Genomic DNA, 26,843 nt, shown 5'->3' on the forward strand with positions numbered 1-26,843 from the left:
CAATGACTGACGTCAAATATAACGTTCAGTTCTGTTTTGTTTTGACGTTTGGTTTTTGATTTTGGGAAGGAAGGGTTGACGATGAAGACTGTAACACAAATTTAAGGTAATGTATTTTCTGTATATTTAATAATTTTGTTTATTATCCCTCCATTAATAGTCTAACAGTGTCAGTTTCCTTCAATCGAAAAAGAAGATTCATTCGACTTTGAAAATTATTTAAACTAGGCAGATCCTAAAATGCATATTTACTAAATAATAATTAACCGTTAACTACCGTACTGGGTACAGTTTCTTAACTGGGCTATGCTAATATCGAATGAAACTATTGATTCGATTACTAAGTAAACCTTCATGTGATTTTTGCATTATCAGCAAGTTTGGTTAGTTAGGTTAGGTATATGACAGTTTCATTAGGCCTATATAACTAGGATTGCTTTCATAGCAGTGAAAGCCAGTTGAGCGGAGCAATCATTTTACATGGTTTTTAATACCTATATAAAGCAATAAATTAAAAAAATGTTTAGAGATATAATACAAAATACAAATGTTCCCTCACAGAGTAAGTTACTGCTAGCATTTACTACTTCCTTCACCACTTCCTGTCGTGGGCCTGTTTATTTCCCTTCCTATAAGTTAGCATTTTAGGATTACCGATACATTAACGTAACTGTTACAAAGGGTTCACACACACTGCACTGCTAACCTTCACTACTTCATTCACCACTTCCTACATCCTGGACATGTATTCCTTCCTTCCCATAGCGTTATAATATTGCAGATACCTTAATGTAACTGCCACAAACGGTACCCAAACTCTGCACTGCCAGCATTTACTATTTCTTTCATCACTTCCGACGTCATGGACCTGTTTTCCTCCCTTCCCATAGCATTTTAGTATTGCAGATACATTCATGTAACTGCCACAAACGGTCCCCACACTCCGCACTGCCAGCCTTTACTATTTCCTTCACAACTTTCTATGTCGTGGACTTGTTCCCCCCCTTTCCATAGCATTTTAGTACTTTTTTTTAGATATACAAGTCCACAACGTAGGAAGTGGTGAAGGAGGTAAAGGCAAGAAGTGTGGAGTGTGGGGAACGTTTGTGGTAGTTAGATAATCTTTACTACCTCCTTCACCACTTCCTACGTCGTGGACTTGTTTAAGCTGACCATTTATGAGATGGATCCATGAATGTGATTCACCGACAAATTGTTTAAGATAAAATGTTATTTGTTATAACCTCATTGAGCCACATATATCAAATCTGTTAAACAATGTTCTTAGAAAGAAGTATGTTTTGTCTATGACTGTATACCTATTCGATCAGTGGTCGTTTCCAAATTGCGACTTAAATGCAAACCTAAGACTTTCTCTGTATTATTTGATCAGTGGTCATCATCTGAAATTTTCCCTGTACCGGTAGACCTACTTGTACTGTGTTTAGGTTGTGTCTTGATTTTAACATGTGCTATGATTCTTTATTTTGTTTACATTTACGTCGTTATTTTGTAACCATAATGAATGGCAACCTAAGTCCAATGTTAAAAATTAAAAACTTTGAGTTAGTTTAAAATTATATAGGCCCCCTGGGCATTATCAAAAATTGAAATTGGTTACGTCTTAACCAACCAAACATTTTATAAAAAAGCCTTGGTAAGTTTGGCTAAAATATGTTCAGCCGTTATTGAGATTGAGTGTTACAAAGATTGCATTGAAATTCCGCAAGTGCACCTTATAAAGGGTTGATTTAACTCAAGCTGTGTTTACAACAGTGAAACCCAAGTCACCCTAGTATTTAGACTTGTTAAGAAGAAGAAATTTTGGCCTGCTAGGTTTTAAGTATCAAGAATTTAAATAACAAGCTGCAATTGAATAACTATTTCATTGATGATGTATCTCTGTTATATCTCCATGCAGTTCTTTTAACACACTTTTGTCTACATTGTCGATTAACAATTGACTCTTTTACAGGACACATTGACTAATGCTTCACACAAATTAACCTGTTAACTGCATGTTTGTACAACCACTAACACCTAGACAATGTCAGTGTCTGATCCTATGATAAAAGAACTTAAAGGTACGTTTTCCTCTCCATGCTAAGCTTTCAGTAAATTAGATTAGGGTTTCACAAAAATCCCATGTCCTCTAATTTTCAGGCTTACCAGTTAAGTATGAGATTGTTTGATTATAACTTTTGGGAGTATCATTGGTTTTTTAAGGAGGTATTGCAAGACTCTACAAAATCTTGTTAAATTCCTTTCTTCAAATTATCAAATTCTTCATCTCAATACCAATGGTTGGGTACTTTCGCTAGGCCTACATGATGATGTTTAAGCAGTTTGATAATTTATTACATTCATCTTCAGGTTTTACCAGGAGATTAAAGAAATGTTATAATGTCAAGCCTGCTAACAGTTACAATATTGTCAATATGGTTTGTTGTATCAATACTGTTCTCATGACATGTGCAGGGTGTGCGGTTCAGTTCCTGAGTGTGCCACAACCCATCACAGATGGAAGTCCTTCGCTCCGTCCGTTCTGTGAGTCGCTGGAGCGTATCCTCCAGAGAGGTCTGCTGGTCCGCATCAATGCCATCGGCTATTGGCGCGATCCTGAGCCATGGAACTGGATGGAGCGGCTTGCTCTTAGCAAATTCGGGTAATTTTCGCTAAAACTTCATTTTGCTCAAATCATTATGATGGTTAAAGTAGCCACCAGTTGTAGAGCATGGTAGACAAAAAAAGTTTTCCTGAAATTTTACATACATGCACAACATTCTCTATAGAAATAGGACAAGGCAATTATAAGAAAATATTAGGTTTATTCTTTGTAATTTTTATAGATGTGAATCTTGTTGGATAGACATTTGGATTGAATATTTTGTTGTGTTGCAAATAGCCTACAGTTTTAGCAAATGTTAAGGTGCGGTTTTAAACGGTTTTGATTGTACAAAATGTCAAAATGTGTCAAATTAGAAGAGAGACCTATAAGCTACTAATAAAATTTGCCATCCTGGGGGTTAAATACAGAGATCATACTGTAGATTACTTACAATTTAATTGACCAATAAATACAGAGATCAACAGCTTTGAGAAAATTAAGAAACGTTTTACAAATGTTTCACACAATTTTAAAACACAGACTAAAAGAGTAAAGTTCCCTGACATGTAGTAAGACTAATAAAATTTACTGCTGTTAAATATGTAATTTAATGTAGGTATTCTATACAGCATTCTATACAGGTTACAGATTTCTTAACCAATTTTATGCATCCATGAAAAAATATATCCATAGGCCCTCTAATGCTAACTGCACAGTTATTCATAAAATTGTATCCATCTATCTTTTGGCACAATCATAATCTAATTCAAGCCTATAAGGTAAAAACCAAATACATTTTTGGAGGGTTTCTATTTGTATTGAAACTTGGTTCAAAAGGCTGTGGTTGATCAGGTGCCTGCAAAATGATTGACAAATGTGACATTGTCATGTCATCAGGTGTGTTATCAACAGCACAATGCCTTTTGAATTGAAAGATAATCACCACAGTTGTGTGCTGGTAACATATTGAAGTCGTAAAAGTTAATGACCTTTTGTTGCAAATAAGAGACAACGTACACAATATCTTTAGAGTAATTTAGTTTATAGTTTTGTAAATTCTTTAGTGTTTATTTTATAGCTTCTTTTAAAAAGAGGTAAACCATAGTCTTTGAAAATATTAAACAGTGATTTTGTAAATTATGATTAGTCTACTGGAGGCTGATTGAGCACCACTTAAAAGTGTAATAAAATATTTCAATATTAAAAAAAATATATTTTTTATGTTTTAGATTTTTTTATTTATTAGTAATTGGTAGGACAGCCAACTTACTTTAAACCCATTTAAAGGTGAAAATTAATACTAAAATAAAAAGAAAATGCTTAAAATAAATATATAAATTTATTTAATGCAAATTATTACCTACAGGGTGCTTTATAAACCAAGCACAATTAGGACAAAGTCCTATATTCCATTGTGCCTGGCGGGGTATGGCCCTCAGGGAACCATTCTGGCATGTGCCTAAGAGAGGAAAGAAACCATACAAACTTCCCTCAGAATGGCCGGTCTGATAATCAGACCTCCCGAATGTGAAGTGACATCTTTATCATGATACTACCTCACTCGGTCAGATTAATACTAGTTAGTACGTTACAAGATACTTAATACTTATACTATTGAGTAATACTAAATTAAATTACATACCATTGAATACTTAATGTACAATACTTAAAATGTAAGTTACTAAAACTAAATAGTCTTCTGTTAACTGATTCATCTTCTTGACTTTGAGTCTTCTTAGATTTCTACTTTTTCTTACTTTTTTTTAGCTCACTCCTCTGCAAGTTCTCCGTCGTTCATTCAGGTTCTTTAATCCTTCTTCAGTTTGAGTATGTATCCACTCTTTTACATCTTCCTGCAGTTTTATTGTTACTTGACAAAAAAATCTCTTTGTTTATGTTTCCTCTTATTTATTGTAACTCACAACTATTCGTTGTTGAACCTCAAATGAATTTATAATTTTCTTCTCTTATCATTGTAAGTTTGAGGTAATTTGTTAGTCATCTGTATTTCTTGAATTGTATTAATATTTCAACTGCTCTTCTCATTTTCAATCATTCAATTCTGATCCTGGTTTTGGTTTTGGTTTTGGTTTAGTTTTCCCCTTTACCTTGATTTATCGAACAAATTTGAATGTCAAAGATGGAATAAGTAAATTATTTGTTTCCATAGAAACAAAATTGTACCCTAGACACTATCTTACTAATATTATAAATCTGAAAGTTTGTGAGTTTGTGTGTATGTTTGTGTGTATGTTTGTGTGTATGTTTGTGTGTGTGTTGCTCAATCACGCATAAACTACTGGACGGATTGGGCTGAAATTTGGCATGCTGATAGCTCACATTCCCGATTAACATTAAAGCATATTCTTATCTCAAAAACCCTTTCGGGCTCCACCCCAGTGGCTCTGTAGTTCCCCATGTTAATCTTATGAGTTTTCATATTTAAAAGGAATTAATGAATCTTAACAGCTGTCTCAATTAAACAAGTTGGTTCTGTTCTATGATGTTCAACAGCATAAAATTTACAAGGATTACCAACAGGGTGCAGCACTATTAATTTCTTTTTTTATTTATGACAACAGCTAATTTCCAACCAAAAGGTGAGTGAGCGTAGCGAACGAACTTCAACCTTGAGGCGAGTTAGCGTAGCGAACGAGCTAACCTGAAGGCAAGTGAGCGCAGCGAACGAGCTCCAACCTAAAGGTGAGTGAGCGTAGCGAACGAACTTCAACCAGGACGTGAATGAGCCATGCGAATACTTATGAAGTTAAACGGGGCGAAGCCCGCGGGTACAGCTAGTGTTGAATATAAAGCCAAAAGTACCCATGAACTTTTGAGAAAACTACAAGTCACACCCCCATAAACCATATACTTAAAATGTTCGTCATGACGAGAAACCTTGCGCAAAATTATCCATTATGTCATAAATTGCCCTTTAAGGTCGTAATTCCTTTCTAAAGGGAACTTTTCATATACCTAATGTTAAAAATACCTCAGCTGTACTTATTTGTTTGTTATTCTTTCAATTTATTACCTTATTAAAATCAGGTGTGATTATTTGTTTCTTTTACTGTATTTTGTTTATTTCAGGTTAACTTAACCAATCAATAGTTTTATTAATACTTATGATGTCAAACGGGGCGAAGCCCGTGGGTAACAGCTAGTGTTGAATAGTGTTCAAACCTGATGTTTACTATCAAGCTGAGCTTTTGGGAAGGTCGTCTCCTATGATTGTGATGACAACACCTACTCTTATTCCTACCCTAGAGAAATCTCAAGTTAACCTATTTACTGTTTGACCAAGGCTAAGTTTGACTAGTTTTAAAGTTAAACTTATTTATTGTGAGAAATTAACTGTTGATTAGTTAGGAATTAAAAAGTGTCAGGACATTAAACAGAGCCATGCTTGTGAGCCCGGCTATAAGGTGTTCATGTAAGTGTTATGTTACTGTATGTGTTTGCAGGGCCCCGTACATGTACCAGCTGGCCGTGGAGAAGGTACGCAAGTGTGAGAAAGTCAGGACTCACGTAGGACGGATGAGACTGCTCATCAGACATTGTCTCAACAATAGATGTCTTCACATACCCTTCCAGCTGTTGGTGAGTTGTTTTAAACAGAGAATATTTGTTACTCTGATTCATAGAAACAAGTTTGTTGCAGATATAAAATATAGGGTCTAAGAGAGCTTTTTTTTTAGGAATTAAAGGAAAGATTTTAGCCTATTATATTTTAACAACATAAAAATATGAAGTTATAGTTTTTTTCATTTAATATTCAACTCAATCTTTTAATTTCTTATACAAGAAAATAGTCTACCGTAAAACTATTATTCTTTTATAATTCAACATACAAGGCTGGTCCGTAAATAATCGTTTCCAACAAGCTCTCATCACAACAAAGCTAGGTAGGCCTAGTTCAAATCTATCACCAGCTTCCCCCCTCACTACTATTCTACTTTAGCAGCTAAATGTAGAAATTGTATTCCCTCACAGAGTTTGAATTGCTTCTTATATTCAGATTCTGTGGAAGGGGGTTACTCCTATTGAAATCCATTGCTGCTGGTTTAAAGATTTTTATTGAGTAAAATGTGTAGATATAAAATATGAGTGTGAGTGGTGAAGGGAGTTTGCAGGAAGCCGTAGAGACCATTTCAAGACGAGGCTGGCAATCGGCATTCATCAGTTTCTGTTGTGACACCAAACTTTGCTTACACATCTGCATATTTTACACTACCCAGGGTTTACTATTGTCCATGGTAGTCTTAGAAGATGTCTACAATCAGGTTAGATATTTTTGACACGGTCATAATGAGATCAGTATCCAAAGTTTCCCCATCTTAAGTCACTAAATAGAAGGCTCATAGTGCAAATGTTCATGACCTTGTGGTGGGATCTGAACTTTCCAACACAATTTACATAATTTTCCAGTAACTATTTTCCATACATATCAATAGATGACTATGGGTTTAATAGGGGACGACCCCTTGGAAACGTAATTCTTGACCGCTGGAGACCAGCCAGTTCAAGCACCTCTATGGACGAGAGTCTGTGTTGGGAAGTGAGATCCTATTACAGATATTGCTGTCAGTGCTGTTGTTGCCTTGTAGACTAAGGTTCTCATTGGACACAGACAACCTCTATTAGTGTATGTGTTGTAGCTACAGACCAGCCAGTTCAAGCACCTCTATGGACGAGAGTCTGTGTTGGGAAGTGAGATCCTATTACAGATATTGCTGTCAGTGCTGTTGTTGCCTTGTAGACTAAGGTTCTCATTGGACACAGACAACCTCTATTAGTGTATGTGTTGTAGCTACAGACCAGCCAGTTCAAGCACCTCTATGGACGAGAGTCTGTGTTGGGAAGTGAGATCCTGTCACAGATATTGCTGTCAGTGCTGTTGTTGCCTTGTAGACTAAGGTTCTCATTGGACACAGACAACCTCTATTAGTGTATGTGTTGTAGCTACAGACCAGCCAGTTCAAGCACCTCTATGGACGAGAGTCTGTGTTGGGAAGTGAGATCCTGTCACAGATATTGCTGTCAGTGCTGTTGTTGCCTTGTAGACTAAGGTTCTCATTGGACACAGACAACCTCTATTAGTGTATGTGTTGTAGCTACAGACCAGCCAGTTCAAGCACCTCTATGGACGAGAGTCTGTGTTGGGAAGTGAGATCCTGTTACAGATATTGCTGTCAGTGCTGTTGTTGCCTTGTAGACTAAGGTTCTCATTGGACACAGACAACCTCTATTAGTGTATGTGTTGTAGCTACAGACCAGCCAGTTCAAGCACCTCTATGGACGAGAGTCTGTGTTGGGAAGTGAGATCCTGTCACTGATATTGCTGTCAGTGCTGTTGTTGCCTTGTAGACTAAGGTTCTCATTGGACACAGACAACCTCTATTAGTGTATGTGTTGTAGCTACAGACCAGCCAGTTCAAGCACCTCTATGGACGAGAGTCTGTGTTGGGAAGTGAGATCCTGTTACAGATATTGCTGTCAGTGCTGTTGTTGCCTTGTAGACTAAGGTTCTCATTGGACACAGACAACCTCTATTAGTGTATGTGTTGTAGCTACAGACCAGCCAGTTCAAGCACCTCTATGGACGAGAGTCTGTGTTGGGAAGTGAGATCCTGTCACAGATATTGCTGTCAGTGCTGTTGTTGCCTTGTAGACTAAGGTTCTCATTGGACACAGATAACCTCTATTAGTGTATGTGTTGTAGCTACAGACCAGCCAGTTCAAGCACCTCTATGGACGAGAGTCTGTGTTGGGAAGTGAGATCCTGTTACAGATATTGCTGTCAGTGCTGTTGTTGCCTTGTAGACTAAGGTTTTTAATATTGGACTCAGACAACCTCTATTAGAGTCCGTAATGGGAAGTGAGATCCTGTTACAGATATTGCTGTCAGTGCTGTTGTTGCCTTGTAGAATAAGGTTCTCATTGGACACATACAACCTCTATTAGTGTATGTGTTGTAGCTACAGACCAGCCATTTCAAGCACCTCTATGGACGAGAGTCTGTGTTGGGAAGTGAGATCCTGTTACAGATATTGCTGTCATTGCTGTTGTTGCCTTGTAGACTAAGGTTGTTATTGGACATAGACAACCTCTATTAGAGTCTGTAATGGGAAGTGAGATCCTATTACAGATATTGCTGTCTGTGCTGTTGTTGCCTTGTAGACTAGGGTTCTCATTGGACACAGACAACCTCTATTAGTGTATGTGTTGTAGCTACGGACCAGCCAGTTCAAGCACCTCTATGGACGAGAGTCTGTGTTGGGAAGTGAGATCCTGTCACAGGTATTGCTGTCAGTGCTGTTGTTGCCTTGTAGACTGAGGTTCTCATTGGACTCAGACAATGCCAGATTCTTGGATGAATCTTGGGAGCTACCCACCTCCAGACAACTCACTTTTGTACCTGCCAGTCAACTTGGACTATCATTGACGTGAGTGAAATATGTTGAATTTAAAGTTCTTCCCTTTGTTTGTTTAACTATTTGTCAATTTTTTAGCGATAATTATAGGGGTCTGTGGACCATACTTATTTACTTAGGGTCAGGTTATATGTGATATGGTAATAAGGTCACAGGCAAAGATCAGGTTGCTTTGGATTGATGAACAAATAATAATTGTGATATTACATTCAGTACATATCCTGCATCATCTCTTTCATTCCAATGAAATCGATGAACACCTGAGGTCAGGGCAAAATTGAGAACATCATCCGCAGTCACATGGAAATTGTGAATGTCCACTGCGGTTGATGTGAATTCAAGAGCATTTTTGCAGTCACAACAAAATTGAGTACATCCTCTGCAGTTACGGAAAAATCTAGAGTATCTTCCATCGTCACTTCAAAATTCAGAACATCTTTCTCAGTCATGTTAAAACTGTGAACATCACCCGCTATTGTGAAGAAATTGTTGATTTTTGATCATGCATCATTGAAAAAATTAAAACCAAAAAACTTTCTGCAATCATTAAAATTAATAAAGTCTTGTGTTTGCTCGAGCCAACCCAAGCTTGGCCCAAAAATATTTCAGGTCCAAACAGACCTCTCTAGCCAGCTGGTGGCCCTACCTGACCCAAAAATATCAGGATCCTGCTGACCCCTAATTAATACAGCATGCTTATTTAATTTTAGGTTCACCGTAAGGTTTATAGAGGTTCATTTTAAATAGCTGAATTGACAAAGTAAGTAGCATACTGTATCAATTTAAAAATTTATCAACAGATTTTGTAACCATGTAACACTATGTAGTACTATGCCCACTGCCCAGTGATAAATAAAAAAAAAAATTTAAAGGACAAACGGATATGAAAAAAGTGTGTTCTACAAAAAATTTAGTTTTAAAGTAGGGAACTGGTTTGTCGATCTTTCTCTTTAAAAAATTTTGTTTTACTCCCCATCCCCCCTACTAACCACACTTACCACATTTAGTTGTAAAATGGTGTTTATCAAGTCAACACAATTTAAAGTGAATTGAACACCAAGTGAAGGTTGGTTCCGAGTGTTATTATAAATAAACTAGCAAACCCATCGTGGCTTCGCTCACGAAAATTTAAACTATTAAGTTAAATGTTCAACCTGAGTAGGGCCTACACTTCTTGATTTTTGTATTCATTTAACTATTAAAAATCTGTTATGCAGTAAAACCATAGATAAAACATACTCCCTTAGTAGATTTATCATCCTTATGGAACAGCTGAAGACAATTTTATTGTTAGTTCTGTACGGTTTATGTAGAGGTCGTGTTTTGTTTACAATTTGTTTCCAGTTATTACAGCCATTTAAAACCTCGTTTAACCAAATAATACGATCTAATCATAAACAATAACTTGTCCCCTAGTTATATAACCAAACAGTAAAGCACAAATCAAGAAATTAACCCTAAAATAATGGAAACAAAGTTTCATCGACACTAGCGCCTTAGTGTCACGTACATGAACTAGACACAAAAAACGTGCTTCAAAATTTACAATGGGATGAGAAGTCTACTTGTGTTGGTTAGTCTATGGTAAAACACTTTATTAGGTAAGTCCTAGTGCATTTTTACTCATGGTACGTTTTTACCCCCTTTTAAAATATTGGTACCTTACACCCACATATTTGATCAATGTCTTGTCTACTACAGGTTTATCGAGGGGAAAGCAATAGCTGTAGAAGTTTTACCAGACAGCGTAGCTTCTGAGGACGTGAGTTAATTGCTTTTAGTTAGGGATGTGTCAAATCTTAATACCGATTCTCGATACCAATAATTCTCTGACATTTCTATCAGTATCTAGAATCGATTGTCAAGAGTCAATGACGATACCAATACCCGACACGTCTCCTAAGATCCTACTTCCCAAAAATTTACCCTTTTGCCTCAATTATTGATGACGACGATGACGTTTGCATGACTGCGGGATACAATGATAATGTCTACTTGATCGCATAAAATGTTTATGATCATGCTGCGATCACTGAAGTCGATTATGATGATCTCGTGACCGCAGAAGACATTCAGGATTTGACCGCGATCGTGAAAGAGGATGATGCCGATTGACTGTGGGAGACAATAATAATTTCTACACGACCGCGGGAGATATTCATGATCAAGTCATGATCGAGGAAGTTGATGACTGATGATCCTGTGACTGCGAGAGATATTTACGATTTAGCCACAATCGTGGAAGACCATGATAACTACAAGACCGCAGGAGATATTCAGGATTTTACAGTAACCGTTGGATATGTTGATGATGTATACAACACCACACCACGTTGATAGATGTTCAGGATTTAGCTGCTTTTGTAGGATACAATGGTGATGTTTCTATTACCTTGGGAGATATTAAGGACATTGCTGTGATCTCAGAAGACAATGTTATCTACATGAGAGCAGGAGATATTCAAGGTTTCATGGCGGAGAAGGCGATTATGATTATGTTTCCGTTGCGGCTCAGCAATATTCGTGATTATGTTGTGACCGCAGAAGACAGTGATGGTGTTTCCGTGACTAAGAAAGATATTCAGGTTCCTGCAGAGATCGCAGAAGATGATGAAGATGTCTCTATGAGTGCAGTAGATGGTCCTGATTTTTATGATATTTCGAGATTGGCTTGATCAAAAATATCAGGCTGGCACTCCTCTAGTGATAAAATTTTCTTTTTGATATTTGATTGCAAGATATTTATTTACCTTTGATACAGTACAGTAGAACCTCTTTAATCCGAACCCCTGTAATCCGAACGTCCACTAATCCGAACCCCTCATTGCTGTACTCTACACACAGTACAGCAGGTCTTTATTGTATACTGTATTTAATTTACAGTACTGTTTATTCATCATGTTTACTACTGTATTAAATAAACACTGTATTTTACTTTATAAAACATTTTTTCACTTTTCCCAAAATAATGTTGATCAATTTTAGCCATATTTTAGCTATTGTTATGTAAAAACAACAATATGTCCTGTAATCCGAACTATTCAATAGTCCGAACTACCCCTGGTCCCAATTAGTTCGGATTAAAGAGGTTCTACTGTATTTATTTAGGGTATGAAGGGGTTTTTCAACCTTGATTTGTCTAGTTAGAATTTGTCATCACTACTTTAATGTTTTCCTTATTTTAAAAACATTCCCTTCAATTTCTTTGTGAAGGGCATATAAAGACTCAAGAAAGGTTGGTGTAGTATAACCAATCCATGTTGGAAACTTTGTAAAATGAAAAAAATTGGTATTGCTATCGAGAATTGAAAATAGATTTTTCAGGTATCGGTATTGGTATCGAGAATCGATAAATTTTGGTATCCTCACACTTCTAGTTTTACTTAGCAATGTTTTATATTTAGTTAAATTTTATTTCATTTATACAACATATAATTCTAAGGAAAGTTAAATTTGTTGTCCAATACAGATTAGTAGTTGATTACATTATTAGCTATTTAATTGTTTAGAGGAATAATTTTTTTGTGGCTGTGTGATAAAACAATAGGCCCCTAAATAAATAAAAATAGATTTTTTCCAAATAAAGCTTCAATGAATATGTAACATTCAGCCAATCTTATAGGACATTAAATAGCTGTTTTAGCTACAAATATTATATTTCTTTGGAAAAACAAAATTGTATAACATTAAACCCTCACTAATGTGGATTCATTATTTTGGAAATCATCTAACATTAATCCAATTTAGTTATCTGGATTAAATTTAATCTTTCAAAAGATTCAGTGTTGTTTTGGTATTGACTGAAACAGGCCCACCCCTTGTATAAAAATATAATACCCCCGCCGCAGCAAACCTGCAGACTAAGCGAATTTCCATTTCCCTAAATGGATTTACACTAAAATGTCTCCTTAAAAATATCACATTTATTCCCTATTTAAATAGAATCAGTTTAAAACATACTTAGGTTTGCTGCAACAGGGAGGGTAAAAGTGTTTTTTTATGTAAAATGTTAATAGTTAGTAAGAAATAAAAACATTTTCCAAATTTGGGCAAAATATGTTTATAAACAAGCAAACTACAACAGTTTACTTATTCTCCATAAGAATAACATGGGAATTTTAAATTTACAATTTTTTGGAATTTTCTCCGTAACCATTAGGCACATTATAACGCTTCAATATACTAAATTATTTGTTTTTTTAAGCTCTACAAAATAGTTTCGAAAGAAATTGCAAAATTTTATGTTTTTTGGGTCAAAAATGGGAAAAACCCATTTTTACCCCATGAAAGCCCCCATAAACCCCCGTTCCCATGGTCCGATCATGCTGGTTCGCGAACTCGTTCGAATAAACGTAGGTTTACACGTTTGTACCAAATTTCATCAAAATCGGATCATTTTTGCTCGAGTTATCGCGCTAACGGACACATATATATATATATAAATATATCTATATATATAAAAGGTAAAGCCCTCACTGACTGACTGACTGACTGACTGACTGACTGACTCACTCACTCACTCATCACTAATTCTCCCACTTCCCATTTACCTAGGAGGCTGAAATTTGGTACACTGATTCTTTAGGCTTTAAATAGGACAACTAAGTCGTTTTTATTCTGATCGGACTCTCGGGCTCCGCCCCAGTGGCTCTGGAGTTTCCCATGGAGTTAACCTTATGAGTGTACTCATATTTGAATGGAATTAATTAATCTTAACAGCTGTTTCAATTAAACAAGTTGGTTCTGTTCTATGATGTGCAATAGCATTAAAGTTACAAGGATTACCAACAGGGTGCAGCACTATTATTTTTTTTTTATTTATGACAACAGCTAATTTGCAACAAAAGGTGAGTGAGCGTAGCGAACGAACTTCATTCTGGAGGCGAGTTAGCGTAGCGAACGAGCTAACCTGAAGGCAAGTGAGCGCAGCGAACGAGCTCCAACCTAAAAGTGAGTGAGCGTAGCGAACGAACTTCAACCAGGACGTGATTGAGCCATGCGAACGAGCTCATCTTGAAAATTAAGAAGTTAAACGGGGCAAAGCCCGTGGGTACAGCTAGTATATATATATATATATATATATATATATGAATTTGAACGGATGGTGTTTTTGACCTCTAGGGACCTCAAAACGAAAAAAAAAATCGGTCCCGGGTCCAGGTCTTACCGTGAGTACTACGGTAATAGCTTATTCCCTATATGGGAAATTCGCTAAAATGAATAGTGAAACTTTTTTACAGAGAAAATCTAAATTAAGTATGAAAAAATCAAGTAAATTACTTATTTTATTTTAGTTTATTTTACATTCCAACAGACAGCTCCATTTTACTAAAGCATTGTCAATTGTGCAACAAAGCTGTGTAGTTTAAAGTGGCACATTCCTAACTTAGGTGAATAAAATTTTAACAAACTTCAATCATATGGCTGTCACAGAGTAGGTAAAGTCCATTTGAATGGGGTCAGAATGAATGAAGGTTTTCTGTGTTCAAAACATGTTTCAGTAGTAGGAGGTGAAATCAAACTGTTGTTTAGATATTTAATATTTATAGGCCTACTTGTTTTTATCTACAATCGCTCTTTTTAAAATCTATTTGTAAAAATATTTACAATGCACAATTTTCACTCTCTTTTCCACTCACAACAGATATTTTGATGAGAAAGACGACTTGCTTTCCGTAATGTACTTGGATATAAAAATGCAATAATAGTAACTTATTCTGCTGTTAATATAGGATCACTAACGCAGCAGGCAATTGCGAAAATAATAGTTTCTAAATTGTGGTGATATTCTTGCAGGATCAGATAGAAGTGGGGGATGTTCTAGATGAGCTCAATGGTGTTGTGATATCAACAGGACATCAGGGCTGTCTGATACAGGTGCTCAGGAAAAACGCAGGACATCCTATCACAGCATATGTAGTCAAGGTAAATGTCTGGCCTAGTCTACACCATTCAAAAATCAAAATTTGTTTAAGAGAGCTAAGGTATTTTAGAATATTTTAGCTTTTGAGTTACGTTTTACAACATTCCCTTTTAACTTGACGATTATGGTTAGTTAGGTTGTAAAAAGTAGTTGTGAAAATAACACAAACATCCGAGAAGAGAGCTTTTATGATTTAGGAAGGGGAAGATGGATTAAACATGATTTTTCACGGTTATGTCACACTAAGACTAAATTTGGTGAATTTCCATGCAGAACTAGTACTTTCTAACTAACCAAGGCTCTCCTTAAACTCAAGATCTATTTACTATAGAAATTTAATTTATAGGAAGTAGGGATGAACGAGATTGGATTTTTAGTTCGAGACGAGACAAGATTTTTTATTTCTCATAAAATTTCGAGCCGAGATCGAGACGGGATTTCCCTTCTCATACTAAACGGGAAATGCACGTTCAAAATTTTTACCTGATTTTGTAACATTGTTAGATGACTGTTTAAATACAAAAATAATGATAATAGGCAAGAATATTTACAATCTTTTATTAAAAAACATCAGCATAACATTTTTTTATTAATCACGCCTAACTTATTAAAAATGCCTACGATTAGGAAACGTAGAGATATCAGTTAGGATAGAGTTCAACTTATCCTAAAATAAAATAAATCACAAAATAAAAGCAATATTAATTTTTATAAAATAGTTACTTGTTTTGACTTTTTATAGTAATAAAACATTCCTCACACTGCGTACACTTAACAAAACTTCTCAAATGTTATTAAAGTAATATTTACATTTAAAGAATTAATTAAATAAGAACGCCTTCGCAAAGGAAACGCAACTGCAACACGCTCCTGTATTGCGGGTATTGCATTGACTTTCTGCAGGCGTTTTTAATTTTTTTAATTTTTTTTTATTCTCGTCTTGATAAAAATCTCGGCCAAAAAAAAAATCTCGTCTCGTGTAACGAGATTTAAAATTTCCCGAAAATTTCCCGAAATTTCGAGACTTGACCATCTGTTCCGTCAAGTGTCTTTGTTTCATCTATTAATTTAAATGTCTTTGTATTTAACATCCCATCATATGACCATTATCCATTGTTGGATTCATTCTTCGCGAATCACCTCTCATAACAACATGTTCTCATTATTTCTCTCATAAATTAAATCTTTTATACCAAAACCCTCGACCTTTTTACTCTTTATTATAATAACACCGCACATTTTTGGTCCTTTCGAGCCGCACATTTTTGGTCCTATCGAGCCGCGGATTATATTTATACATTAGTGCGACTTTTCTCAAGTTAATTTAAATGTCTCGGTTGAACGTATTTCATCCAACGTGAAGCCGCCAAGGACAAAACCGCATCGCCATTTTGAACTTTTCATCTACGTCATGATACAGTCCACACTCCTCTCATTCCAAGTGTTCAACATCGTCATCGTTCCGCTAGTTCCGCTCCGCATTCATCTCGACTCGACTTCATTTCGTCTACATCGCATCGCAACGTCAAACGTCAAGAAACTCAAAAGAAAGGTTATGTTTGTACTTCGAAGACATCGCACCGCATCTCATCGTAAGTTATCAATATCAACACTGAAATAATAAAGAAACCCTGGTTTTATTCCTCAGTCGTCCTTATCCTCAAATTACTCCATCCATTTACAATAACTAGACTTCTTACTTAAAACTCATTGAACGATCAAGGCCTAACTTTAAAAATGAGATTTTCAACATTTTCTAATAGATGCAAATTGCAATTAAATAAATTAAATTCGATCAGTGAGTATATCCAATCATGTCCATCAGAAATAACAGAAGCTCAAACCACTAAACTTAACCTTTATTTGCACGAAGCTAAAACCATTTCTGCCAATTTTGAAGCTAACCTTGATAAGCTTCTTGATGTTGATGACGATACTAACGTTTTTTCTAACAATTAAGAAGCTATTTCAAAGCTCCAGAACGACATATCAGAACTCTCAATTAACATTCAAACTGAAATTTCTCTTTTAATTCAGAACTTTAATGATGAACACTTGTCAAATAACTCTGTAGCATCAAACCCAACCTCTAGGCCTACTCATAGCGTTGTAAAATTGCCCAAGCTAGAACTGAAGTCCTTCAATGGTGACACTAAAACATGGATATCCTACATTAACCTTTTTGATACTACTATCCACAACAACAGTAGCTTATCCCTTGTTGAAAAACACCAGTACTTGATAAGTTCACTTGAAGGCGAAGCCTTACACCTAATAAAATCCCTACCGATCTCGTCTGGCAACTATACAGTAGCCTATAATGCTTTACGGGAAAGATACCACTCGAAGCGTAGGCTAATCTCTGTCCACCTCAGTAAAATTGTCGATTTACCCAATATTAATGAAAAATCTATCAAAAACCTTAGATCATTTTTAAATGAATTTAATGAAAATGAACAAGCTCTTAGTGTTCTTGACTATAATGTCATGGAAGACAACTACCTACTAAGTATGTTGATCTTACGAAAAATGAACTCCAACCTCTGTCAAGTTTTCGAATCAAAACGCATAAATTCTTCTGATTTTCCTCAAGCTAGTGAAATAATCAAATTCCTCAAAGACTTTTGTAACAACAGTGAAGATGCCTCTCTCTGTCACGCTTCACAAGTAGCTCCTCTCCAAATATCCAACCCTCACCAAGTGCCACGTCAAATTGATGAATCATTTCAGTTTCAACATCCTCCTATGGCTTTGATCTGTACACTTCAAATGATTTGAAATGTTTTTGTTGCCATAAAAATCACAAAATATACAGTTGCCCTGTCTTTAATAGTAAAACCCCTCAAGAAAGGCTTAAAGTTGTACGCGACTTAAAACGCTGCACAAATTTTCTTGGTAATCACTTTGCTAAACGCTGCAAGTCGACTAATACTTGTAAGACCTGTTTGAAACTTCATCACACACTCCTTCATTTTTGGAAGCCTACTAAGCCTATGGCTGATAACAGAAATCACTCCAACCAAGAACAAAAAGAAGCAATATCAAATTCAAAACCTTCAAAACTGACAGCTGTAACTCCTGGCCATTTCCTTATCAACTCTTCTCTGACAACTGTTCCTGACCCTACAAAGATCTCACCTCTTATTGATAATTTACCTCAAGACATTACCCAAAGCCTATGCTGCCGTTGGAGAAAGGAATATTTTAAGACCCCTCATCAGCGTTGTTTCAAGTGGAACCTCAAGAAAGAAAACCTCAATGAAGACCCTGTTTGTTAAAACACACCAGCTCCTCCTAAGCTACAGACCAGCTGGATCCTCATTCAAGACCATCATTTAAAGTGTCTTCATACCATTAAGCTGCATTCTTTAAATAATTTTTCAACCCACTCTGGTCAATTGTCATAAAAGTTTTACATTTTTTCAATTTCTCTTTTGTTGAACCTTGATGGTGCAAAGGGGGCGGTATGTTCCGTCAAGTGTCTTTGTTTCATCTATTAATTTAAATGTCTTTGTATTTAACATCCCATCATATGACCATTATCCATTGTTGGATTCATTCTTCGCGAATCACCTCTCATAACAACATGTTCTCATTATTTCTCTCATAAATTAAATCTTTTATACCAAAACCCTCGACCTTTTTACTCTTTATTATAATAACACCGCACACCATCCCTAAAGGAAGAACTCTTATCAGATTAATGACCACTTTTACTGCACGTGCTATAGACTGATCATAGTAAATACAATTATTCTCTTTAGTTATGATTTAAATGCTGCATTAATTTTATTCATTCTTCACAATGAATTTAAATACACTTTGAAAAAGGCAAGAGAGGTGTTATAAGTTGGTAAATAATATGTGGCTGTACTGTTTTATTCATTAGGGGGCTTACTTGTAAAAATGTTCAAATGTAAACCCAGATTGTCGCAGAAGATACCTTGGAACATGGAATGGCACAAGTTTTTTTTTCTTAAGCATGTAACATCTGTTGTTTCTTGTTCCAGGCAAGACATGGAGAAGGATTGTACGGACCTTTAGTGCCTCTTCTACGCAGGGCTGGCCTCAGCCCCAACCAACTGTTGAAGAAGACTTGTGAAGACAATCAAGAGTAAGTTTACTTATAGTTCCTCATAAAGTAGAACTCCAATTAACCGAATCAATTGGTACTATAATAATTATTAAGTCTTATTTATTTTGTTTCAAACGCATATTAATTCTTCTGTGAGCACGTACTATTACTGATTTATAACTTTGTATCTTTGTGCATGGTACTTGTTAAACAATGGTTTTTGCCCCTTGATCATGGAAGACAATGACGATGTTTCTATGACCATGTGAGAGGATGATGATGTCTACTAGACTGCGTATGTTATTCAAGATTTTGCCGCGATCCCCATAAAACTATGAGGATGACAATGTTTCCGTGACAGTGGGAGTCGGTCATGGTGTTTAATTGACCTCGAGAGAGACTAGAATTTTGCCTTGATCTCTGCTTTTGCCTTCTTTAATAACAATTCTTATCACTGTGGTTTTAGGTTTTTTTTAAATATTTCTGTAAGCTGTTAGAGTTTGGATGGTTGAAGTTCTACTGTACTTATATTTCTCTCTTCGTATTTGAGATTGAAAACACCTTGTGGCAATAGGTCTCAAGGTTTCATGCTTGTCTGGTTGCTGGGGCACAAAAATAAATAACAGCAGGTTTAAAGTTTAGAAGTAGCTACAAATGCTTTTTATCCCTAACACTCAAATTCCCACATGCATGCATCTTTCAATAGTAGAAGCTATGCTGAAGCCTGACAATCTCTCATTTTTGTGGCAGTACATACGTTCAAAAGTACCTATCATAGTAATGGCTTATAATAATCTAGTGTGATTTCAGAAGAACTAGTATTACAATTTTGCTCATTTATAAACCTGATTCAGTTGTGTAGTCAATTTCAAGATCTCTGACATTGAAAAACAGGCTAAGCTACTTGTGATGTCATCAACATTATGTTGTAGTGGGTAGCTAGACGAGTGGTGAAGTGCGACACCTCGGTTTCTAAATTTCTGGGTTCAAATCCCGCCAATAACCAATGGCTCTGTGAAAATACTATGACCCTCCAGGCCTATCCCCAAATAAAGTTTTAAACAGTTCCAGGCAAGAAACTGATGCGAAAGAAAGAGATAAACAAATAATTATGTTGTAGCAGCCAGCAGACGATGACATATATGGGACGAGTGTTGACGGCTGACAGAGGAGATGTGAAGGAGATCAGGAGAGCCATCAACCAGCTGTTGGGAGATACCTCACTACAGCAGTGTGTGGCAGTCAGTCTGGAGTGTCAAGACATGGGCATCACTGTGACAAAGCGGGAAGACAACAAGGTATCATCTCAATCTATATATTTTGTAATAAAAAAAACCTTAATACTGTAAAAATAAAAGTTCTCTCTCCTAGATGTGTTTTTAGTCACAATGATCTTACTCCAGGAAATAAATCCACCCTCAGGGCTTTCGAAAGTCACTTTGGTTCTCAAAGTTACTGAAATGTTGTACTATTTTTGTGGTATGATCGTTGACCCAAAAGTAACGGTAATTTGCCGTAGATATATCATATCGTTACTGTAGTTGTGATGCATGTTTGTCTTGCAGGTGCTCATGAAGCATCTCTACATGCACATCTCGTCATGTGGCTGTACTGTTCAAGTGCCAAACTACTTCGCTTTCATTGTAGAGTAAGTTTCTGTCTATATTAAATTAATTCTATATAATTCTTTAACTGTACTTCAAAAATGCCGAATGCTGCAAATGTGCATCATCTTGATTAATGAGCTACTTGATGGATCACAAATCAATAAATACTGTAGTTGTGAAAGATCTTGTGGTGCTAGAAACACTTTTATATTTTGTTTAAATGATCAAAGTTAATTGCTTATCACCCTCTATTTTTAATGTATTTAATTTTATAGCATATGGTTACATAGTTACTGTATCCCAAAGTCATTAGAGCAAGTACACACCTTTTCCGATCAATTTTTGTACTAGAAGCAATAGGAACTCTAAATAATCTCCACTATCAAGAATACTGCAAACCATTCTTAAAAAAAATCTCACATCAATATCCTTGTACTTGGTTGAAGTAATAATTCAAGCAATAAAGTTGGATCCCATAAAACGAACTGAAACCCATACCAGAATACCTACTAGAAGAAAAAATTAAGTTTATTTACCACAGCATAGACTAGGAAACTGCAAGAACCCTAGAACCAGAAACTAGAAACAAAACAACCAAACCAGAAAAAAAGAAAAATAAGCTGCCTCCCTCAATCTTGATGACTGCAGAGGAGAAGAATAGCAGTACGCATGAACCTAAGTAGAAAAGACTCAAATCAACCATAAAATGTTTCTGTGTTAAATCGTTTTGCCCAGTGACAATCAACTATGAGTAGGTAATCTGGTTGAATATTAAAAGTTTGCACAAGCAATTTATTTTTTATAGCTGAAAAGTGAAAACAAACAAGTCAGCTAAGTATACCTGTTTATTAGCCTAATTAACCATAACCAATCACCTTTCTTATCTTCGTTTTTCTTTTTTCAGAGACAGAGATATTGATCCTGACAACAGATTTGTTTGCCACATATTTCATGCAGAGAGTCAAGAACTGGTAAGAAATTTTATTTAAATCACATTACTATAAAACCATTTTAAAGAGTTTTCACAGTGAAAGCTTATTATAGTCCTCGCCACCCTAAGTTGAGGCAGCCCAAGGCCGCACGGCGTATATCTAGTGCGGCCTTTGGCTGCCTCAACTTAGGGTGGCGAGGACTATAATCTCCTTCTAATATGAAAAATCCTTCTACATAAAAATCGGTTATGACTGAGAGAAATCTGAAAGATTTACACATAGCTGCTGTCCGTGGTAGTCACATACATACAACTACCAAGTATTACCCTGGGCTATAGCAGTACCCCTTATTCAGCCCCTTATCCAGTGGCATTCTAGAATGTTTCTGACTTTGTATAAATAAATAGATACTATAATATGATTCAATATATTGTTGTTAATACATTTATTATTTACAATATTTACATTTATGTAAGTTAGGCTACATTTATTCACCTTCATGTAACTTGATTTTCATTGGGGATTCAATTACTTTATCCTACTATATTATTCAATTTAACACGTTCGCTGCTGACCGCTAGATGCCGGGACGGCGCCAGGAGCTGAACTAACGCTCGTCGCTGCGTAAACATTGCTACCGATACACTGAATTACAGTAAAAACAACAGTAGTTGTACTGGATGGCAATGTTCTGCAATAAAACTGGCTTTGGACATAGTACTAAGTGATTCTGATAGATAGCAGCACTACCCAGGTTGCAGTCGGTAAAGTAGTGTCGCTATCTGGCAGGAAAGAGGTGGGGCAAAGCCCTGTTCTAAACGACCCTGGTGGTGATTTTGGGAAATTACCTATATTTTTTATTGTCAGAAAACTACGTCCCCACGAGCTGCAAAGAAATATAGGACTCTCGTGACGAGCTGGCTGTTCCATGGTAACGTTAAACATCAATGAACGGCGACGTTCCAGAACGTTCCTAGCTCCTGGCGCCGTGGCCCGTTTGACGTTCCGGAACGTCCGTAGCAGCGAACGTGTTAAGTAATGAAATATCCACTTTAAACAATTCAGTGTATCTTCCCCTCATAAATAACCAATAATTTATGAGAATGATTTTGTTTACAGATTGATTACACTCTAACGAGCATAGGTAAGCAATCTATCCATTTATTCTACACAATAGTTAGTATTATATTGTCTGTGGTTATATGGTTCAAATATGGATAGCAGTAGGGCCTATTGCTTGTTGATAGTTGTTGAGATGTCTTACTGTATTTTGATTTTTGCTCAGTGAATGAAATATCACTCTCAAATTTAAATGTTGACTATTAAATGTTACCTAGCTCAGACATCCACAAAACAGTGTCAGAGCAATTAACACAAGAAATGTGATCACCCAATCACAGAGTATAAATCTCAAAATCCCACTCTTAGAAGTGTGTTAAAAGATCCAAAATTGGAGATTACAAATAAAATAAAAAAATCTTATTCATATCAAATCCTAATATAATTTGATTTCCTCATTTTGAAAACAGTTTTCACAAACATATAACAGATCAATATTATAGTAGACGTTTGCTAAACCGGCACATTCAGGACTTTGGCGATACCTGATGATTAAAAATGCAGGATTATTGAACATCATCGAAAACGAAAACAGTTGTTATTGGGAGATGAGCGAATATCCTGCTTATGTTAGATCTTTTGCCAATCGCTCACGATGTCTGCCAATCCCTCCCAACTCTTCCAATCGTTACCGTCTCTTCCGATTAGCTGCAATATTACGCAATATTAGGCTGCAATATACGTCTGCTAATTGCCATCAACTCTTTAGATTGCTACTGACTTTTGTGATCACTCCTGTTGTTTGCTGATCACCCCCAACTCTGTTGAACGCACTTATATGGCTTCAAACAGAATTTTTAAAAGTTTTTAGACCTGTATACTGAACTGATACCGTGTTTTTGAAAGTACTGGAGCATCGGATTAGCAGCCTTTTACTGTACTGACATTTACAAACAGTGACACAAAGTAAAATATTGTTCTTTTAAGCATTGCAAAGCTAGCCAAATTCATTTCCTATACCTTGAAGGGATTACTATAGCTTTGGAATGGTTCTACAGTAGACTCCCTCTTATCCGGACACCTTTTAACCGGACTACACTCAGCGGAAATGACATCTCTTTAACCGGACAATTTTTATCAGTATATCGGTTTAACCGGACTAGATCGGCAGGAAATGGGCGGTAGTGAAACGACTGTTCTCGTGGGAAAGATTCCAGGCCAGCAATCACGTGTCTAACAATGCTCCCCTAAATTTAAGTCAAATTCTGTATACAGTATGCATTTAAATGGTCCGTTTAATGAGTTTTTGGGGACGTCGGTTTAACCGGAAAACCCGTTATCCGGACTGGCCTCAGTCCCGAGGAGTCCGGATAAGAGGGAGTCTACTGTATATGTTTTAGTGTTTTGTGCACTTGCCACAATTATTCCTACTTATCTTCAGTCAACTACTTAAGTAGGCCGTTTGTTAAAGAAACCCCAATCTTAAATCATAAATTGAAATTGAGCCAACCAAAAAGTATACTAAATAAACTTTGTATTTTCTAGGCCAAGGGTTCAAGAGGACACATTTTGCTGTTTAGTGTTTAGTCAATGATTCTACAAATATCTTGCTCTTTTACAATGACCTGGCTTTACAATTTAGACTGGTCCCTTGATTCTTCTTGACACAATAACATATAAATCACAGTATTGACCTAATTAGCCAAGTAAACATTGTGTGATGTAGACATGGCTTAAAGAATGTGATTTTAACTGTCTGGTCATTTAAAGACTTGTACTGTATTCTTAAAAGACATATCATATTTTGTAGAAATTTATTTGTATTAAATTAATCTATAGACCTAACTTGTTTTGCAGAACTTACCAAAGAAATAGTTTGTATTACATGTTATATTATTGTTAAAGAATTATGATTGAACGTCTTTAGTTAGGCTACCAATTTATGTCGCCATCTTAAATATTTTTCTTGATTTTCCAAACCTTAGAGCGTTTTGTTTGTTTCAGTTAAAATTTTTGAAAGTTACTATACAGTTATTTTTGTTAATATCAACAAGCAACAGTTGTACATAATCATAATACATTTTGTTGAAATCTTACTCTTCAAATACTATTGAAACAAGTTGCGAAATAAGGCCTAACTGTAGTGTTTTTGTGTGATACCTAGCTGTAGATAATATGGTTAGGTGGTTTTCATATGATCTTTCATTTTATTACATGCAAAAACACCTAAATAAGCATCAATCCTGTTTTTGAAAATAGATTGACTTTTTTTGAATTAATAAGTAAATAAACGGTATCAGCATTCTGACACATACTTTCTCCCATAAGCTTGTCAACAATCTTTATCATGGGTAAGCAATGGGAGTAAATATGATATTTTATAGTTAAAAATCACAAAATTGCATCAACTTTTGAACTGTAATTGTTGCAGCAATGGGGGGTTGTACATTTTTTTTAGAATTATAAGGACCATAACATATTATTTTGATCAAAACCATCTTTTTTCAAAAAATCCAAATTTCCGTTATTTTATTTTATTTTATGGGAAAATAAACATAAGTTACAATAACTTTTTAACCGCAATTTTTACGGAAATGGGATTTGCACCATTTTGTTCAGAATTTAAAGGACTATATCATAGGCTATTAATCGTTCAGGCCATTTTTGAGAAAATCCTATTTTTCTGTTATTTTATGGGTTTTTATGGGAAAATCCCCATTAAAAATCAAAATTTCAAAAAAATGCCTGGAGGTACCGTGGATTAGTATACAAAATTTCATCAAAATCGGACCACAGGTGTGGTCTGTAGCTCGCTCTGTACACGTCCACACACACACACACACAGACATCACTTCGAAAACTGGTTCAGGGTGGCCCAAAATGGATATATTAATTCAAAACTCAAACAGTACAAAAATCAAATGATTGTGTTGGTCATATAGTTCTCTTTGAAAAAATCGTTTGGAAGCCATTACTTTCCTCAGTTTCTACGCTGGATTTATTCATTGTGGTCCTCATCTTTTGTTTGATCATTACACTTTCAGCCTATCATCTGTGACAGTTGTATATCCGTATCTGTGTGCAGTGTGTATCCGTATGGATTTTAATTTAAATACGGTATTTATTAATTCTCCAAAAAATGTTGATTCAGTAAATTGGGGTTACCATACTGTATAACTCAAATTGTGTTCTTTGAGCTTTAAATTGTTATTTGTAAGTTAATTAGTAATAAGTTCTCTGTAGAATAGAATCTCATTTTAGACAATATGTACAAATTAATACATATTTTTGTTTTTCTAAAAGCAATCAACATAAAATAAAAAAAATATCAGTTGCTGTATACAAGAACAAACATAAATCAATAAAGTAATATAATTTAAAATGTCTTCATGAAGTGTAGTTTTAAGGTGGTAAACAAAAACAAGAATGATTTATTTATTGTATTTATTAAGGTGTGTGCAGTAGTTTAATTCTTAGGAAATAGTAATCAAATAAAAGACACTATTTTAGCTTTATTGAGAATTTAAAGGGTGGTGTATTTGTTACTTTATTTTTTAGAATTTTAAAGGGGTTTTTCACAATTTTGTCGATCGAACAAGTGAATATTTGTAATTTTTTAAGTTAAGGGAGTGAGGATTATGTTCGTGTTTTTAAATATCAAAAGCCATAACTGATCATTTGATGTAATATAATATTTGCAGTATTGTATAAAAGAAGATTTTATTGTAATTGTGTTAATGTACATCAAAGACTTCCTGTACACATCCATGTTACTATTTGAATTCTTGTGAATTTGTCAATATATAAGTATTTTGAATTGTTACAAATTGATATGCATTTGGAACATCCTTACCCCACTATTACTTGATCGTCAAAAAATCATAAAAAAACCTTTATTAAATTAAATAATTAAATTAGAAAATTGTATCAATGCTGTTCCTTCTGGAATCTTCACAATAATTCTTATTATTAAGAATCCTCTTTTAACCAGTTGGGTTGGTTAGCTGCTTCGTAAATATTTAGTGACATTTTATATTTTAGTAAAAGAATATGTGTAGCAGGGAGATTCTGTTTTTAAGATTTAAAAATGTTCAACCAATCCTGGGGCATTCTGAACATTTAAAACCCACATTTAGTTTTAGTCCTCCCATGTTTATTAGGTAGCCCCCATCCTCTCCAGTTACTATTATGTTATGTTCTAGTGT

At 35.4% G+C, this 26,843-nt stretch overlaps 1 protein-coding gene across 2 annotated transcripts; it reads left to right on the top strand.

The window, feature by feature from the left end:
• On the top strand, positions 1 to 26,484 carry LOC129004374 (uncharacterized). 2 transcript variants are annotated; one of them, XM_054432941.1, is made up of 14 exons: positions 1 to 106; positions 1,976 to 2,084; positions 2,479 to 2,665; positions 4,376 to 4,435; positions 6,073 to 6,208; positions 8,840 to 9,054; positions 10,744 to 10,804; positions 14,839 to 14,967; positions 18,976 to 19,079; positions 20,161 to 20,338; positions 20,606 to 20,688; positions 21,552 to 21,618; positions 22,699 to 22,723; positions 24,184 to 26,484. In XM_054432941.1, the coding sequence occupies exons 2-14, from the start codon at positions 2,048 to 2,050 to the stop codon at positions 24,216 to 24,218; spliced, it is 1,317 nt and encodes a 438-aa protein (XP_054288916.1). In that variant the 5' UTR covers positions 1 to 106; positions 1,976 to 2,047; the 3' UTR covers positions 24,219 to 26,484. The 2 variants fall into 2 exon arrangements, with proteins under 2 accessions (XP_054288916.1, XP_054288917.1); XM_054432942.1 differs by lacking the exon at positions 4,376 to 4,435.
• Positions 26,485 to 26,843: the final 359 nt, after the last annotated feature.

This window comes from Macrosteles quadrilineatus, unplaced genomic scaffold, assembly GCF_028750875.1.
Source record: "Macrosteles quadrilineatus isolate MER2022 unplaced genomic scaffold, UCM_ALF_1.0 Scaffold_9__3_contigs__length_116548681, whole genome shotgun sequence".
Classification (NCBI taxonomy): domain Eukaryota; kingdom Metazoa; phylum Arthropoda; class Insecta; order Hemiptera; family Cicadellidae; genus Macrosteles; species Macrosteles quadrilineatus.

Bases quoted from the DNA above. Each gene is read 5' to 3' on its own strand.
- LOC129004374 (XM_054432941.1), top strand. From the start codon at position 2,048: ATGTCAGTGTCTGATCCTATGATAAAAGAACTTAAAG. The intron at 14,968-18,975 runs GTAAATGTCTGG...TTCTTGTTCCAG, and splicing joins TCACAGCATATGTAGTCAAG to GCAAGACATGGAGAAGGATT. The intron at 22,724-24,183 runs GTAAGCAATCTA...TGTATTTTCTAG, and splicing joins TTACACTCTAACGAGCATAG to GCCAAGGGTTCAAGAGGACA.